At 37.6% G+C, this 16,149-nt stretch overlaps 1 protein-coding gene across 1 annotated transcript; it reads right to left on the bottom strand.

Moving 5' to 3' along the window:
- Positions 1-535: 535 nt before the first annotated feature.
- Positions 536-12,428, bottom strand: SNRNP70 (small nuclear ribonucleoprotein U1 subunit 70). The gene is made up of 10 exons (XM_032235118.1): positions 12,322-12,428; positions 11,270-11,426; positions 11,054-11,116; positions 10,814-10,868; positions 10,578-10,642; positions 10,024-10,086; positions 9,068-9,149; positions 2,913-3,014; positions 2,064-2,151; positions 536-1,414 (listed from the first exon to the last, which is right to left on the bottom strand). Exons 2-10 carry the CDS (start codon positions 11,414-11,416, stop codon positions 769-771), a joined length of 1,311 nt encoding a protein of 436 aa, XP_032091009.1. The 5' UTR covers positions 11,417-11,426; positions 12,322-12,428; the 3' UTR covers positions 536-768.
- Between the last annotated feature and the right edge of the window lie 3,721 nt (positions 12,429-16,149).

Genomic DNA, 16,149 nt, shown 5'->3' with positions numbered 1-16,149 from the left:
AAATAGGTTTTAAAATGCAGAATTAGATCAAATAAGCTCTAAAAATGCACTTAAATTGTGAGGTGCAACCTTCCAATTGTATTGCTCACTTTGAAATTATTCTCTCTCCTGTCTCTGTATAAATGTAATTTCAACTAAATATTCTCTTTAATGTCATTTCCCACATCAGTCAAATGCAAAAAAAACTAGGTTGATCTTAATGCATCTTGTTGAAGTTTGCTAAAACCGCATTCTCTATTGATAAGTGAACAAAGACTTGAACTTTATTTATAGTATTTGGTCTTTTTGCTCCCAGCTAGTAAGGGCACACAACTGAACTTTTTCAATACCTTTTGATGCTTTTCTACTTGCTGCTTACTACTCCAGCCTCCCTCTCTCCCACAAGTAAAACCCTGGATCGCTGATTATCAGTGTTTTCAGCAGCAGTTTGGTATATAACTAAACACCTTTAACAAATCTCCCACTTACTAGTAATTGAGAATCAGCAAAGCACCTCTCATATTATCCCAATATCATATACGTTGCACACAAAGAAGAAAACATTTGAACACTTTATTCTTGTTTAAACAAAAATATTCAAATACACAAGGGATTGATGGAAAGTTACATGTTAAGGAGAAATGGAATGGGACAAACAGACCTGAAACACTTACCCTTCTAAACAAAACCAGTTAAAATCAGTTACCTCAACTGGTTGACAGGGCCTCATTGGCTAGCAGCCTGGGAAGCAGAGCCTCACCTGGCTAGACAAGAAAGAGTCTCCATTCGTCACTCCAGAGGGGGCTCCATTATGTATCCATTTTCAGTAGATAAGTAGCCATCAGCTGATTGTATGGATTCTTGGTCCAGGAACATATCCTGACTGGTTTCCTCCAATGCTCCTCCCATCCCATTGTCCTGCCCCTTTTCCTCCCGTTTTTCTCCACCCCGCTCAGCCCTCTCACGCTTGTGTTCACGATCACGGTCTCTATCTCGATCCCTATCACGCCGGCGCTCTCTATCACGATCCCTGTCTCTGTCTTTGTCACGATGACCACGCCGACGATCCCTCTCTCTCTCCCTATCCCTCTCCCTCTCTCTCCCTTTCTCTTCCCCTTCAGGCTTTGCCTCTATCCCTTCTATACCTATCTCGCCAACAACAGCCTCATCAGGCTGGGCTTCTCCCACTTCTGGCATTTCCTCCTTCTTTTCTCTGTCCCGGTCCCGATCTCGCTTGCGATCTCTAGAACGACTTCGACGTTTACGTTCACGGTCTTTATCCTTGCTCCGTTCCCGGCTGCGTTTCCGCTCCTCTTTTTCTCGGCTCCGTGTTCGCCTCCTGCGTTCCCGGGATCTGCTGCGACGGCGTTCCCGCTCCTTGTCCCGGTCTCGGCTGCGGTCTCGGCGATCACGTTCACGTTCACGGTCCCTATCCCTGAGAGAACCAAGGTAAAATAAGCATCACCCAAGTATAATGAAAAAGCTATCAGGCTGAGCACACAATACCAGCAATACAATCTAGTTTCTTCATTAAGGAAAATTGAAGCTTCCATTGTGATCAACAGACTTTGAATGAAATCACAAACATACTGTATTTCTAAGTATCTTAAAAAATACTATCTATCCAATCTGTACATATGTATTTTTTTAATCAAATAAAAGACTTTCTACTTCAATTTAGAATCCTCAAATTTTAAATAACAGATGATTCCTTCTCACTATCAGCTTTTAACATGTAGCTGGAATTACATAAAATTTTGAAAAAAAGCAATCAGTTATTCAATTTTTTTAATCTTGCCTTTATTATTTTTTTAAATAATAAAAAAGGCAATGAACATGTCAACAACCTTAAGATATGGATTGACTGAGAAAGAGAGTGACTGGCCCAGTCACCCAATCAGCTTTCATGCTTATGGTGGGATTAGAATGCAATTTCCTGTTTTCTAACCTGGTATCTTAACCACTATACCAAACAGACTGTTTTTTTCTTCTGTTGCTTTCACAAGGAAACAGAGTTAACCTCTTAAGATTAGGAATGATGGTAGAAACACCATCCTATTTTATCCCAGTACATTCTGGCTTACCGTTCATCATACCGAGAAGTGTCATCTCGACCTGAATGTCTTATATTTACGTCAGCACCTCCCCTTCGAGTACCACCGAGACCGCCACCTACATATGAAAAGAAAATATAAGTTATTTCCAGTTGTGTTCTCTTTTTGGAAACTGACTGCGTTAAAATGTAATAGAATTAGTAGAAAACATATTCTCATGCAGGAGTCCTTACTCAGTTTAGTTTAATTTAGACATTTTGTGGAAACAACCTTATCAGATATTCAAATTTAAGCTACTCAAAGCATCTGAATTATATATACAATAAAATAATTCATCTTGGAAGCAGGAAAAAAAGTTAAGGAAAGGGAATCCTGTTTAATGCAGAAGATTCAAGAAGAAAATAATATTTTGTAAACAATGGTTAACATTTAATGCTAAGCCATAAAGAAGTTTGGTTTTGCTTAGTATGAAGTGCCAGACCACTCATGGCGTGGGGTAAGTAAAACCCAGAGTATTACAATTTATTCCACAAAGCACAGCCCAAATCATGGCTTAATGTTGTCTGAACGCATCACAAAGTACCTTAATATAGCTTAACAAAAGCCTAATTAGAATACATCATTTACTTGGGTTGAATCTGCTGATAATGCTATGCAAGTTTTTTTTAAGGAAAAAAAAATACTAATTTCCTTGCCCTCCATTGTATTGAATTTTATTTATCATTTTCTAAACTTTCTCCACCTTTAGTAAATATGAACAACTTAATGTGGGAGGTTGAACTACACACAGTACTCCTGTACATTATTATTATTTTTTTAATGGCATTTGGAACCAATTAAAGCATATGACTTTGATGTAATGCTTTTCCACATGCTTACCAAGTCTACGTGGACGCCATCCCTTCACCGTCCGTCCTCTCTCTACATCCACCAGCACTCGTCTGCCATCAATTTTTTTCCCATCGGCGTGCTTGTATGCCGCTGCAATAGATTAGGAGGAATATCCAGGGGAAAGGGAAGGGCAAATGGAATTGCCATTATCTACAATGTACATAAACAAGCCCACCCTCCCCCAAAACTAATCATATGAAAAGGATTCGGAGAGGTAGCTCCTATGGCTCCAATGATTACTTAGATAAGGGATTGCTCCACACCTGGTTTGGGAATTTTTGCCTAAAGTTTCCAGGACACCCAAATAGTGTGCTTGCAGGGAACAAAATCTACATTACTGCAAAATAATGGAAGTAGCGAGCATATCTCAAAAGTAAACTGGTATAAATCAACAGCTATAAATCCTTCAGATTGTGGAGTAAGCCCAGTTCCATCCCATAATGCAATCCCTCACCCCAGACTCTACTGCTGCAAAAAAAGGAAATGTTATTGAGCAGTCAAGACATTCACATTACATTCATCATTTTCCCAGAGGAAAAAAGTCTGGGTAAAAACAATTCCTTCATCCAATCCTTCCAGCTCACTTTAGGGTGAGCCAGGATCTACTTTTCTTTTAATAGTATCCCCAACCAGCCAGTCCCAAAAAACCTAGGCCAAATCACTTACTCAAAGCAAGAACTTCTGTGGTTAAACTGAACAATAGCTCAAGGAAAAAGGGAAGTGAAAAGGGAAATAGATTTTTCTTCTAGTTACAGAGGTAGTGGAAGGTTTGACTGGAAAAAATATGCACCAAAGAATTAGCGTAAGAATCCTCTACAGGAACTGGCTGGTGCCCTCCCTTAAGAGACCCAACCCACTTTATCCTTCTATACTGCCCTTGTCACTATCCACCCAGTTGCAAATCTCTAGGTTATTTTTTAGGGAAGGGAAATATTCTGAAGCAACTTGCTAAAGGAAGGGTAGGGCAAGTTCAGCTAATATGTAATAAGGAAATAAAAGCATTTACCTGGAGAAACTACTTACAAAACCATTGCAACTTTTAACTCCTCAAACTCACTGCATCGGGCTGCTAGCGCTGGGGCCCGAGGCGCAGCTCCCCCCTTCCCGGGCGCCCCCGGCTGGGGCGGTATTTTGGGTTTTGCATTTTAGCTGCTGAGCCGACCTTCCCTGCCTTACCTGTCTCAGCAGCAGAAGTCGGACACTCAGATCCCCACCCCTGCCAGCCCCTGCCCAGTTCCCCCATTCTCAATCCATTTCACCAAACTAGATAAAATCTTTTAAGAGCTTAGATACATTTCATCCTTTAGGGGTCCTCATAAGTCTTAGAAGTCTCACCCTACAGTTCCAAACCTACAGAAGCCATTTATATGTGGCAATGAATTGTAAGTATGACAGAAGCCACATAATTAAGTGCTAGATAAAGTTAAATATCCAACCTAGACATTTCAGAAATATTTCCTTTTAAGGAAAATAAAATAGCTTTCAACTTCAGATAATTAAGAAAATGTACCAAAAATGTTTGGCTATCAAACTACTTGTAGCCTTGAAAAATAACCACAATGATTCTTTAACTTTTTTTTTTTGGTGGGGGATATTTATTAAAATGTAATGGCTTAATTAAAATGTCTCAGACTAGAAAGAAAACAGTGTTTATACAAAATTGCAAGAAAAATATTTGTGGCTGCGTTTAAAAACTCACAAACTTTTTAAAATAATAGGGTTTGCAAAGTTATACACATACTGAAGAAAATGAACTCATGGGACACATAAACAAAATACAAAGAAATTTTTTCTCATCTGAAATGTTCACATAGAAATAATGCAGAAATGCTTTTCCCCATTTCCTCTTGGGGGATGGCAATTCTCAAAGAAATGTATTCTAGTGTATAGTGAGAAAAAATATTACTTCAGAAAAATGTTGAATAGTTTTGGGCAAAAGCCTTTATGAAAATAAATACTAACGCTAGCATCTTATCCCTGAGAACATTTTTACCTTGTCTAGTTTACTCAGACAAGCTTAGATGAGAGATCCATTTCCCAACAATCTGCCATCCTCCCTCCTCCATTAAAAAAAGGGAAATTTGAAATATGGAACTTGACTGAATTGTCATCACCAAATTGTTTCCCATAATTAAAAGGTCATTCTGCATTTTGAAGACACTCATCAGGCTGAGAATCAGTCAAGTTTGATGTTGGACACGATGACATACCATCCTCTGTTACAAACAAAGTTAAATTCATGGCTCCTCTCCAGATAAGGCAGCCAATAGACCAGAGTCACTAATTCACCACCATTTTATTGTAGAAAGGAGACGAAGCTGGGCCTTTTCCAATGAAGAGGTCAGTCCGCGGCAAGAAGAATTGCAGCATGCTTACCTGAAACCACCCTCTGTACTGAATCTTACCTTCTAGAACATTTTATATAAAGCAGAACAGGCCTATCATAAAAACCACCTCTGGTTTTTTCAGAACTTCAAAGACTTCTGATGGGATAGGAACAATACTAAATGGAATGAAGGGGGCAACTAATGAGAAACTATTATCTGATTTACATATAATTAGGCCTGAAAAGTTATTTTCAAAGCCCTTATATTCTACTAATGGCAGTAAATTTATAATTCTAAGCTTCTGAATACTAAATTGGAACCTCAAATTATTGCCTTAACTTAGAGGTAGCAACTTGTCTTCCAAAAGATGAGATGAAACATTCATTTTTAATACAGATATCCCATTCTCAAAAGAGAAATTCTTGTAATTCTTCCAATTTCCATATGCTTATATGTAAGCATCAAGGGGGAGAAATAATAAGGGAAGAGATATTTGATTTTCACTTCTTTTATGTGTTTTATTGGCAGGCATATTTTATGAAAAGAAATAAATATGCAAGAAGTACATGGTCTTTTTAGGGAGATTGTTACATGACAATTTACATATTTTTCAGAATTGCCACAGCTGGGTATCTGGTCTGAATAAGGAAAACTATAGAATTGAAAGGTTCCATGAGAACTTAATTTTTAGATAGTCCCTCAAGGGAGCAATGTAAACTGATCACACTATATGATTTACAGGTCAATACTGATTATCACAAATAGCGTGAGGGGAGGGGGAGTTGCCTTGGGGGACTCGAAGATAAAACTTATAATTTTTTCCTGGATTCAGGGGCCAGCAACTAATTTTCGGAGTTGGGACTGTTTATTTTAACAACTCAATAGTATCTTAATACAAAATTAAGATGAAGAATGTTTGTCAATTTTTAGAATTCACCATTTAGTCTTGTCTTTGCTTTGGTCAGTCTTTCCAAATAGTTCCCAACAATAGGGATTAGAATAATTCCCAAAGAGAATACTCTGGGAATAATAAGAATGGTAATCTTATATATCCAGAAGATTTAAGGCTGGGAAAGACATTTCTAGATAGAGTTTTGATTTGGAAAAGTTTAGTTGATAATGGCCCCATTTAATTCCTAATTTTAAAATCCCAATTCCAGTGACTGAATATATCTAACAGAAGATACCCTTACAACTACAAATTCAGGGAGGCCAAATAAATCCTGAATGTTAGCCATGAGCTTTCTTGACATTCCTAGCTGTAGCCTCCTTCAGGCAGAATGGAAAACTCTGAATGCTACACAATTAAAAGAGCTAAACTAAAGAAGCCAGACAGAAAAAAAGATACAAGAAAAAACAGCAAGAAATGTGTGATGTGTCTGAAATGCCCTCACTATCATTATCCAGGAACCCAGCAACAGTGATATAGTTGCCTGCTTTCATGTGGAAACCCTTATTTAAGGGAACAATGAGTTAGAATCTCTGTTGAGGCAGACATCCCAACCATGTCCCGCTTAAAGGTTCATTATGGCCTTGACAAGCCATACCAGGGGGTAGCTAAAGAAAATCCACTTACTTAGCTTTGTGCCCCAAGTTAGATTTTAAAGTGCAATTGCCCATTAATTTTACTAAAAGCATAACTCAGATATCCTCAGTATTGCTTCAAATCAACTGGAAGTTCAGAACACATGCTAAAATATGAACTCCCTCCTAAGAAACACATATTAGCTAATCTGTGCATTTTATGACATTTTGAGTTTATCTATCCCAAGTTTAACCAAAAAATAGGCTGTATCTATTCTAAAATATCTGCATAGATAAGTAATTTTCTAAATATAGAATTCAAAGGATAAAACTAGACCTTCTGGTATTTCATATGCAAATAATCTAGCAACTGCAAAGAATGTGTTCATTATTTAAATGCAACTTTAAAGATTTTAGGAACATGTTCACTTAAGCTAGCTATCATACAGTATATAAAAAACACTCATAGATGACCGCCAACTTCCATTTAAATTAATCTGTCCTTCAAACCCAGCTACTATTAGCCATTCCTCCCAGGTAATTAGTGTTTCTAGGAGAATAGTAAATTTAACAGCAAGATGCACACACTCCATAGTTTGTCTTGTTTTTAAAATGACAGCGTTAAAGATTTTTGTTTTATGGAAGTAGATGACAAAATATTTATGTTAACCAAGAAAGCACTATAGAAATTGTGCAAATGCTGATATTTCTTTCTATGAAGATACACTCTCAGTGATTTTGAATGATCAGGTAATTAATCATGTAAAATTACAATGCTACTGTCACATATTTTATGTGCTTTGGAATAATTAGTAACATTTTAGTTTTGTCTGTGTTCTTCTGAAAAATTAACTCAGTCAGATAGGAACTCTGTTTATTTTGTGGACCTTACATTAGAACTTTGGATGGCATGGCAAACTATGGATTTACCTAGTTTTAACATGGACACAATCCAATTAGAATTTGATTAAGAAGAAATATTTATTTTGGATTAGGCAATATGAAATATACTCTACCAGTTTCATATGTCACCAAAAAACCCCAAAGCATTTTGATTTCTTCAAAACAAATTCTGCCTATTTTTCTCCCCATCCATAGATTATAAAGACTATAAAATGGCATATGTGTGACTTAAGGAGGGAGGATTCACTCAGGATATTTGAGTTATGCTACAAATGGCTGGCCTGTTGTTCCCTCCCTCTCCTTTAATCCAGACTGAACAATGTATAACTAACATAGACCATGAGGAACCTATTTCTTTTTCTCTTTCTATTCAGCAAGACAGTTTACAGAAACCAAAAGAGAAATAGATTCCTTCCTTCCCTCCACCCCCATCTCAACCATATTATCTACCATCTGCCTTTGACCTGGCTTGTGTATAGAAGTGTGTTGGGTACTGAGGTTCTTACCAATTATACAAACCCTTATACCAACCATACAATGAGATGTTGTAAAGGGGAAGCATAAGGATCAGCTGCAAGCCAGCAGTGGCAATAGCCATCAGAAAGGTGGCTGCAGTGACAATAAGAACACAGAATTAATACAACCCGCTCACAACAGCCTCTCAACAAAAGCATCTTTTCAAAACACAACTTCAGGTCAAAGTTACACTTGCTTCAGAAGAAGAACTTCTTCATAGCATTCATTCTCCCTCTTTAAAAATTAAAAAAAACATAAAAGAATGGGCAACAGTTCAGAATGCAGGGGCAACTTTTCCTGGGACCCATAATGCAAGCATAACTATAGAGTGCCCCAGAAGATGTTGATATGACTAGTTGCCCACCCTTAGTTTACAGGGATCCATCCCAAATACGTAGGAATTTAGAAGATAAGGAGGAACTGTTGCCTGTTACTTTAGCACACATATTAAATTTGCGGCACCCCAGCTACGTTAATTTGATTTTTCCAAAACTAGATAAAGAATGAAAAAGGTTGCTTCCAAAAGAAATACCTTACCTACAACAAGAAAGATCTAATACAGTATCTTCCATGAATTATGAAATCTGTTGAGAAGGGGATAAAAATTTCCTTCCTTCCTTTTAGATTACTTTGTTGATCTGATCATAAAGATCCCTTGAAATACAATCTGAATGACATTAACGGAACTTGGGTGCTCGCCAAACCAAACTAGGCTCCCCCACTTTGTACTTACCTGTTGGGGGAAACCCAGGCCCTCAAATAACTTAAGGGCTTAAAATATTAACAGTGTTTAAAAAAACACATGCTTTTATAATAATTTAGTTTAAAATATGCATATAGAAAAGGTTTAGCTCATCCCATAAAAGGACTTACAGTGCATGTCACGTTCATGTTCATATTCAATGAAGGCGTAGCCACGTGGCTTGCCGGAATGCTTATTGTATACCATGTAGATCTAGAAAGGAATAATTAAGCAGACATATAAACTCAATGAAGAGCTCTTTCAACTTGAAGATCATATTGGATTTCAAGTGGTTCACTGAAAATTTTACCAATTTTACCAGCATCTTTTACTTCTTATACATCTATTATTTACATTTTGACAGTTTTGTAGGGTTCTGCAACAGCAAAGTGCTACAAAATGTTTTGAGAGTCTGAAGATATTAAGAGGCAAACTGATTACTTCAAATGTGTGTGTTGGTGTGTGTAACCCTAACTTACACCCAATTTTTCTTCTCAGCCATGCACAAATATTTTTAAAAATCCACCCATCAAACCTGAAACTTTACGTGCCTGTCTGACACCTTCTATTAATCTTCATTTGAGTCCCCCCCCAAACCTCCCCCCCACTTTGAAGAATCCCATCACTTCAGAGACTACCAGGGAATGTTGGGGGAAAAAACAGCATCCCCTTTTAAGCTATCCTTCATTATTATTATTGTTCATTTATTCTGATTTACCTGGGTATTTCCACAGGAAGATTCCTTATGATAGTTACCTCCTTTTCCTGAGTTTTGTTTATGTTGTCTGAAACTTCAGCTGGTATTGCCTTTGCAAATTTTAAATTTTTGAGATTTAAGGATCCAAAAATTATAGTGCACCCCCTTACTTTACATTTCTTCTGAAATTCCTTTATGTTTTTATATGAAAACTGCCATATGAAAAGAAAACACAAATTCCTTTCCTTAAGAAACCAAAACCAGGAATGTTAAATGTTACACAGGAATATTATCTTAGATTATGAGTACAAAAGATGCTCAAAACATAGGATACCCCCCTCTTTTTTTCATTCTGATGTGTCTTCTGGAGAACTGATCTAAATTACTCACCCTTTTGATAGGCCCATAGACTTCAAACTCCCGCCTCAATTTGGACTCTGTTGTATCGTAATTCTGGAAAATAAGTAGGAAGCGCAGAGATAAAACTTATGGAAAACCAAAGATACCTCATTAAAGAAACTAACTAATTCATCTGGTACCTCAACAGCTCTTGTAAACAACATTGTCAGTTTATACAATAAACTGAATGTATTGCAAACCTCAGCATTATATTTTCTACCAACTGGAATGGAAAGAAACCCCTCTTCACCCCAGAAATTACTTCTCCCACCACTGCTATAAATTTTTTTCTTGGAAAGTTGATAAATTTGGGGATGGAATTAGGAGAGTAATAAAATTAATCCTATCCTGTCTTTGACCAATCTCAGCTGCATTGGTTTCCAAACTGTGACAAAATAACTGAATTTCTCCCATTTCCCAACAAGTGATCAACTAGATTACATGGGACTGGCAATAATATTTGGAGCTCAGAAAGAGTGCAAGTAGCAAGTTGTTTATATATATTTTAATCCAAGCACTGATAGAAGGAGAGAGAAATAACTTACAACTCGGGCCACAAAAAGTGTCTTGAAGGCATCTCCTTGAGCATTGGGATCATTATGTGGATCCCCTAAATGAAAAGATAATGAATCAAATTAGAGGAGAAATTAGAAAAATATACTTCTACTTATCTTTTTTTCACAAGTGCCAGGTCTCATTTTTAATTAAAATGACTGCTATTAGCTTTAAGTTAATAATGAACTTAAAACTTTTTCATAACTTTCTACTGTGTCTCACTTACACATCTTCAATTCACTTTCAACCTCCTGCTGTCGGCGTTCAATCTTCTCTCGCCTCTGCAATGAAAGGGACCAAGAAAACATATGAAATGTTTATCTTGTTTTTCAGTGTATTCTCATGAAAGATAACTGAATCCTTCAAGGTTCAATTGTTCAACATCCTTCTCCTTAAATCTATTTTCAGAACTTGGATCAGAGCAAATATTGATATACCTCACATTTAACTGTGTGCTGTAACATACCTTCCGTTCCATCCGTTCCTCCCGTGTCTCTGCACGAGTCGGTGGGGGAGCATCACGTGGGTCCTAAAAGAGAAGCACTTTTGTAATAACTCTGAATATTTAATTAAAAGACAAGATGCCGAGGAAGTAATTGCTACAGCAGTCATTCTGACCCCAAAAGCAGCAAGCCAAACAACAACAAGCCAAAGATAGTCAAGACAAGAATACTGGACTTACCTCAAACTCACGGATGTAGGGAGCAATACCACTGTATGGCTGATTATGATGTTTCTCATGGGGCAATTTTTCTAAAGGAGGCAGATAGGGTATAGGATCACGGGGCGCAAATAGTGCTAACAAATTTGGGGGCAGGAACTGCGTCATCTTGAAACACCTGTCATGTAAAAAGAAAAAAAATCAGTAAGTTTGAAAAAAGAATGGCAGCAACTAATCTATGGATCTGATCCCTGATGTTTTTATATATAAAAACAACTGCCTGCAACAGGGTAAAAATAGTCAACAGTTGACGTTTTGTGGGATATCTCCAGTTTGAACTTTGTTGCTACTTACACAGTAGATACTTTAGTATCCTGAAAGTTCTATTTTTTTGAAATGGCAAGTGGAAAATTGCTTTTCTTCAGTACTCCATCATATGTACTATTTGAAATGGGAAAAAATCCCAGAGGGATGGTCCAAATCAGACTGTCCTCTATAGTGCAATTGGGCAGCTTTTGAAAAGTCCCTCCTACAGTAGGAATTGGTACAAACCGCTACGACACTTCAGTATTCAAGCTCTGGTTCCACCTCATGGGCCAACGCGCCTCTGCTGAACAACCCGCAGCGGTAACAGGGTGGTGGGGTGGACGACTGTCAAACACGCGACATCTGCCGTTGCAAGAAGGCAACGTGCGCGAGGAGCTTTGGAACCCAAGCAGCGCGCGTGCTTCCGATTGTTGCGGCTGCTGCCGTTGTTATCCCAGCAGTCCCTTGGACCTCTTATTTGCTCTAAAGTGCGCGCGCAAAGACGTCGCCCCCCCTCCCCTTTTAACCCACAACCTCAAGCTCGTCTCCCTCCTTCCTCCTCCTCCCTTCGGTAGCAGGCCTTCCCCCCTTGAGAGGCTGCGCAAAATCACTGCCCTCAGATCTCTCGCTATCAGCAACAACACCTCCCCCCCCGGCCTTATTATTCCCAAGCAACCCCCTCATCTCCATTCCGTATGAATGAGACAGAAAACGGCCTTGTCCCGGTTCGCACGAAACAATAGCCTAGATGCGCTTCCCCGACGCACTTTGTGTCTCACTAGCCGTCGTGACCCTCGATGATCTCTCTCCGCTGTTCGGCGACTCCCGCCGCCTCAGGCCGGGCCTACTGGGCGCACAATCTGCGCATGCTTGGATCGATGCCCCATCACTACCCTTGAATCCTTACGCGTCGGTTCTTGATTCGTTGCCGTCACCTGATCAATCCGCGCACGGGCGGTGGGGAAGAAAGTAGTCTTTCCCAGTATACTATCTTGGTCTATAGATTTAAACGTGTACGCCAGTCAGTGATGATAAAGGATTGGTCCGAGCTGTCAGAATTGGGCATTGATTCAGTGATGGCAATCGGAAATCCTGTGCGACTTTCCCGATATTTGATTTGCAGCTTGCAACCAAATCAATAAAACTCATTTTAATTGTTTATTATTGAGATTTTTACAAAAACATTTACGCTGGTCCAAGAGGAAAGCTAAATTGCTAAATTAATTATTAACAGTGCTAGGTAAAATGTTATAGGAGTATGAATCTGCGTTAGTATTTCTGTAATAAGAAATAATCAAGGAATGGAAAGCTTCCTCTGACCCGATGTTCTCCCGTAGTATTGGATCCCGGATATCCAGCCAGCTACGGAAGGTTGCTTCGGATTGTTACACGTCAAGGTTCAGGTCTAAAGGCTTGCCAGTTTTTGTAATGATCTATTTACGAACACATATATATCTAGTTGGCTTATTCTTTGTTCCCTTGTGGCAGAGTCAGGGACAGTATTACTCCTGACTTCTCTAGTTTTGTGTGAATTAACAAGTGATTTAAGTAACTGAATTAAGTGACTTATTCAAAGAGAGCTTAGTTATGGTTATAGTTAGTGACAGCATTGGTTGTCTTTGCCCAAGGAAGAAACAGAATCAATTTTGCCTTGAATGACAGCAGCACTGAGGGGGGCAAATATCTGCCACTTTCCCATTAGATTACTGTAATACGAGAAGCAGGGGCTACCATAGCAGTTTGTGTCAGGACAGTATATATACAGTATAGCAAAAAAAATTTCAATCTCCCTCTTGCTTATACAAAGTGTGGTAAGGAAGCTTAAAAGTTGGTACTTAACTGATTAGGAAAAAAATATGCCGAGCGTAGAAGTATCTGTTTAGGAAGACCGAATTCGTATTTTAGAATGTAATATTAGTAATACAGGTAGTCCTCGACTTATAACTGCTCGTTTAGTGACCATATTGCATTTTGTAAAGAAGCGGATATAAAAGATCAACTCTGTAAATATGTCAATTATACATTCTATTTAGAGAAAAAATATCAAAGGAGGTATGGAAGAGAATACAGCAAGTGAAATAGACATCACCATGAAAACAACTACAGACAGAATAATCTTCAGTAATCCATTCAGGTTTGTATTATGATAATATCTCACTCCATTGATAGAATTTTATAGCAATTCATTTGGAGTTCTATTTATAAACTTCCTATATAGTAAAAAGAATAACACTTCTTGTTATTATCACAAAAAAAAGAAGAAAAGAGGAAAGGCTGCACACAGCTTTTTTAGAATACCAGTTAGAAAAATAAAATCTCTTTCAAGTCAAAATCCCTGTTGATTTCATGGATACACATGATTTGCCATTTTTTGTATTTACTTTCTGTTCCTCAAGCCAATTGATACTTCTTGCTGATATCTTAGCTCACAGAAGCTTTATTAACTGCATTAAATGATATTTATTTTTAACATATCTCATTTAGAATGTTAGTCTAAGATGAGTGGCTTTCCTGCCATTGCCCCTGTCCTTTGAAACATTGTCCTCCAGAGGTGAGATGGACACCCACTCTCCTAGCTTTCAAAAATGTCTGAAGACTTGGCTCTGTTTACTTCTTTAGGGCCCATGGGACTGGTTAGCACATTGAATTCTTTCCCTTGAATTTTTAATTTTAATTATATTCTTAATTGCCTCCAAATATATGTATAGCTTTTATGTTTTTACTTGTATAGCGCCCAGAGTCACTCTGTGAGGGAGATGGACAATTTCTAAATGTGATGTATAAACAAAACCATATATCGGTATATTAGGAAAGAGTTATTTTAAGTGAATTGCCTGGCAATAGGTGGCACTATTGGTCAGCTAGCAGGAAGAGATTTGTTTGGGAAGGTGTTTGGGAAAGACAATTTATACTTGCTTTTCAGAGTCTAATGAGGATATGAAAGATCTGTTTTCCTGACAAAATTATAAAAATAATATTGAGATACTATTTATCTCTTAAAAGCCCCTTATGCAAATTAAATACTTGTCTTGGGTCATATAAAACAGGCAAAAATACTTCATAAATTGCCAAGTACGAACACAATCCTCTGATAATTAAACTTGCCACTTTATCTTGGAATATTAAGAATTGAAAGTGTGTACAAGTCACAATTGTGAGCCCAACTGAGTTCACTGAGGCTAGTACCAGATACTAAACTCATTTTCATAAACAGTGAAATGCACTGGAGAATAGGTCTACAATATTCCCATTTCTGTTGTTCTAGTCTATGGTCTTTCATTGGAGAAATATTTTTTTTTACTTTTACTTTTAAAATCAGGTAGAAATTACTGGATGAGAAGATGGAAAATTTAGGATTTAATATTTTTGCTCAGCCTCAGATTAAGATGGAATTTGCAGGAAGCAGGATTTTTCAGGTAACAAAATTGGTAAAAGCACCTCTGATTCATCTGTTCTTTAGTAAAATAGAAAAAATAGCAAAGAGCCGTGTTAAGCTTAATGTCTTTTCTGTGCCTGCTAATTAATGCTGTATTGTTTCGGATATTTACAGTCTTTGTGCATGCTGACTAAATGGTTAGGTTTTTTCTGGAACTTGGCACTTATTTTACATCACAGCTATGATCAAAGTCATCTCTTTTCTACATCTGCATATAAAGGGACCGTGTGTTGATCACACTGCTACAATCATCATATTGACTTTTTATATTTTTTCTGACAACATTGTTGTAACTTGTCCTGAACTCTACCTTATCCTTTGTAGTATTCTTATCAACTGATGATCAACTGATGTATACTAAATTCTAAATATATATACTAAATGTATAAATACTAAATATACTAAAAAGGGACATGGTGGCTCACTGAATAAGATGCTGAGCTTTTCTATCAGAAAGATTGGCAGTTCGGCAGTTTGAATCTCTAGCGCTGCTTAATGGAGTGAGCTCCCGTTACTTGTCCCAGCTTCTGCAAGCCTAGCAATTTGAAAGTATGTAAAAATGCAAGTAGAAAAAAATAGGAACCACCTTTGGTGGGAAGATAACTGTTCCGCGTGCCTTGGGTGTTTAGTCATGCCAGCCACGGAGACATCTTCTGACAGCGCTGGCTCTTTGGCTTTGAAACGGAGATGAGGAGATGAGCATCGCCAGGTAGAGTCAGAAACGACTAGCACAGGAACCTTTACCTTTATACTAAATTCTCTCTTTTATCATCAAATATTTTCTTTCAACTATTACTACTAAATATTTAAAATAAAATAAAAAATCCTGAAAAAGTAATTTAACATTTTCTCTTTTCCTTTAAAAAAAAATCTGATTGCATGATTCAGATTTTCTTAATTTTAAGCTTCAGCATTACAGGTCCAGAAGGTGGCTCAATAGAATGTATTTCATTTTTTTGTCATCTTCCTTATTTACCAGTACTGTTAAGGTTGTGGAAAACCTATTCTTTCACTTTAAGGGGGAAAACACCAGGTAAAAGCGTTTCCTTGGAAGATCAGTGATGGTGTCAAGCAATTACACAAAGTAGGATCATAAAGTTTAAAAAGCCTCTGCAAGATTTCAAATATCCAAGCGTTCATTTTATAGACCAGTGTTGGT

The sequence above is a fragment of the Thamnophis elegans genome, chromosome Z (assembly GCF_009769535.1).
Source record: "Thamnophis elegans isolate rThaEle1 chromosome Z, rThaEle1.pri, whole genome shotgun sequence".
Lineage (NCBI taxonomy): Eukaryota > Metazoa > Chordata > Lepidosauria > Squamata > Colubridae > Thamnophis > Thamnophis elegans.
This window is presented reverse-complemented; position numbering and strand designations above follow the sequence as displayed.

Bases quoted from the DNA above. Each gene is read 5' to 3' on its own strand.
- SNRNP70 (XM_032235118.1), bottom strand. From the start codon at position 11,416: ATGACGCAGTTCCTGCCCCCAAATTTGTTAGCACTATTTGCGCCCCGT. The intron at 10,869-11,053 runs GTATGTTACAGC...CTTTCATTGCAG, and splicing joins AGGAACGGATGGAACGGAAG to AGGCGAGAGAAGATTGAACG. The intron at 3,015-9,067 runs GTAAGTCCTTTT...AATCTATTGCAG, and splicing joins ACATGAACGTGACATGCACT to CGGCATACAAGCACGCCGAT.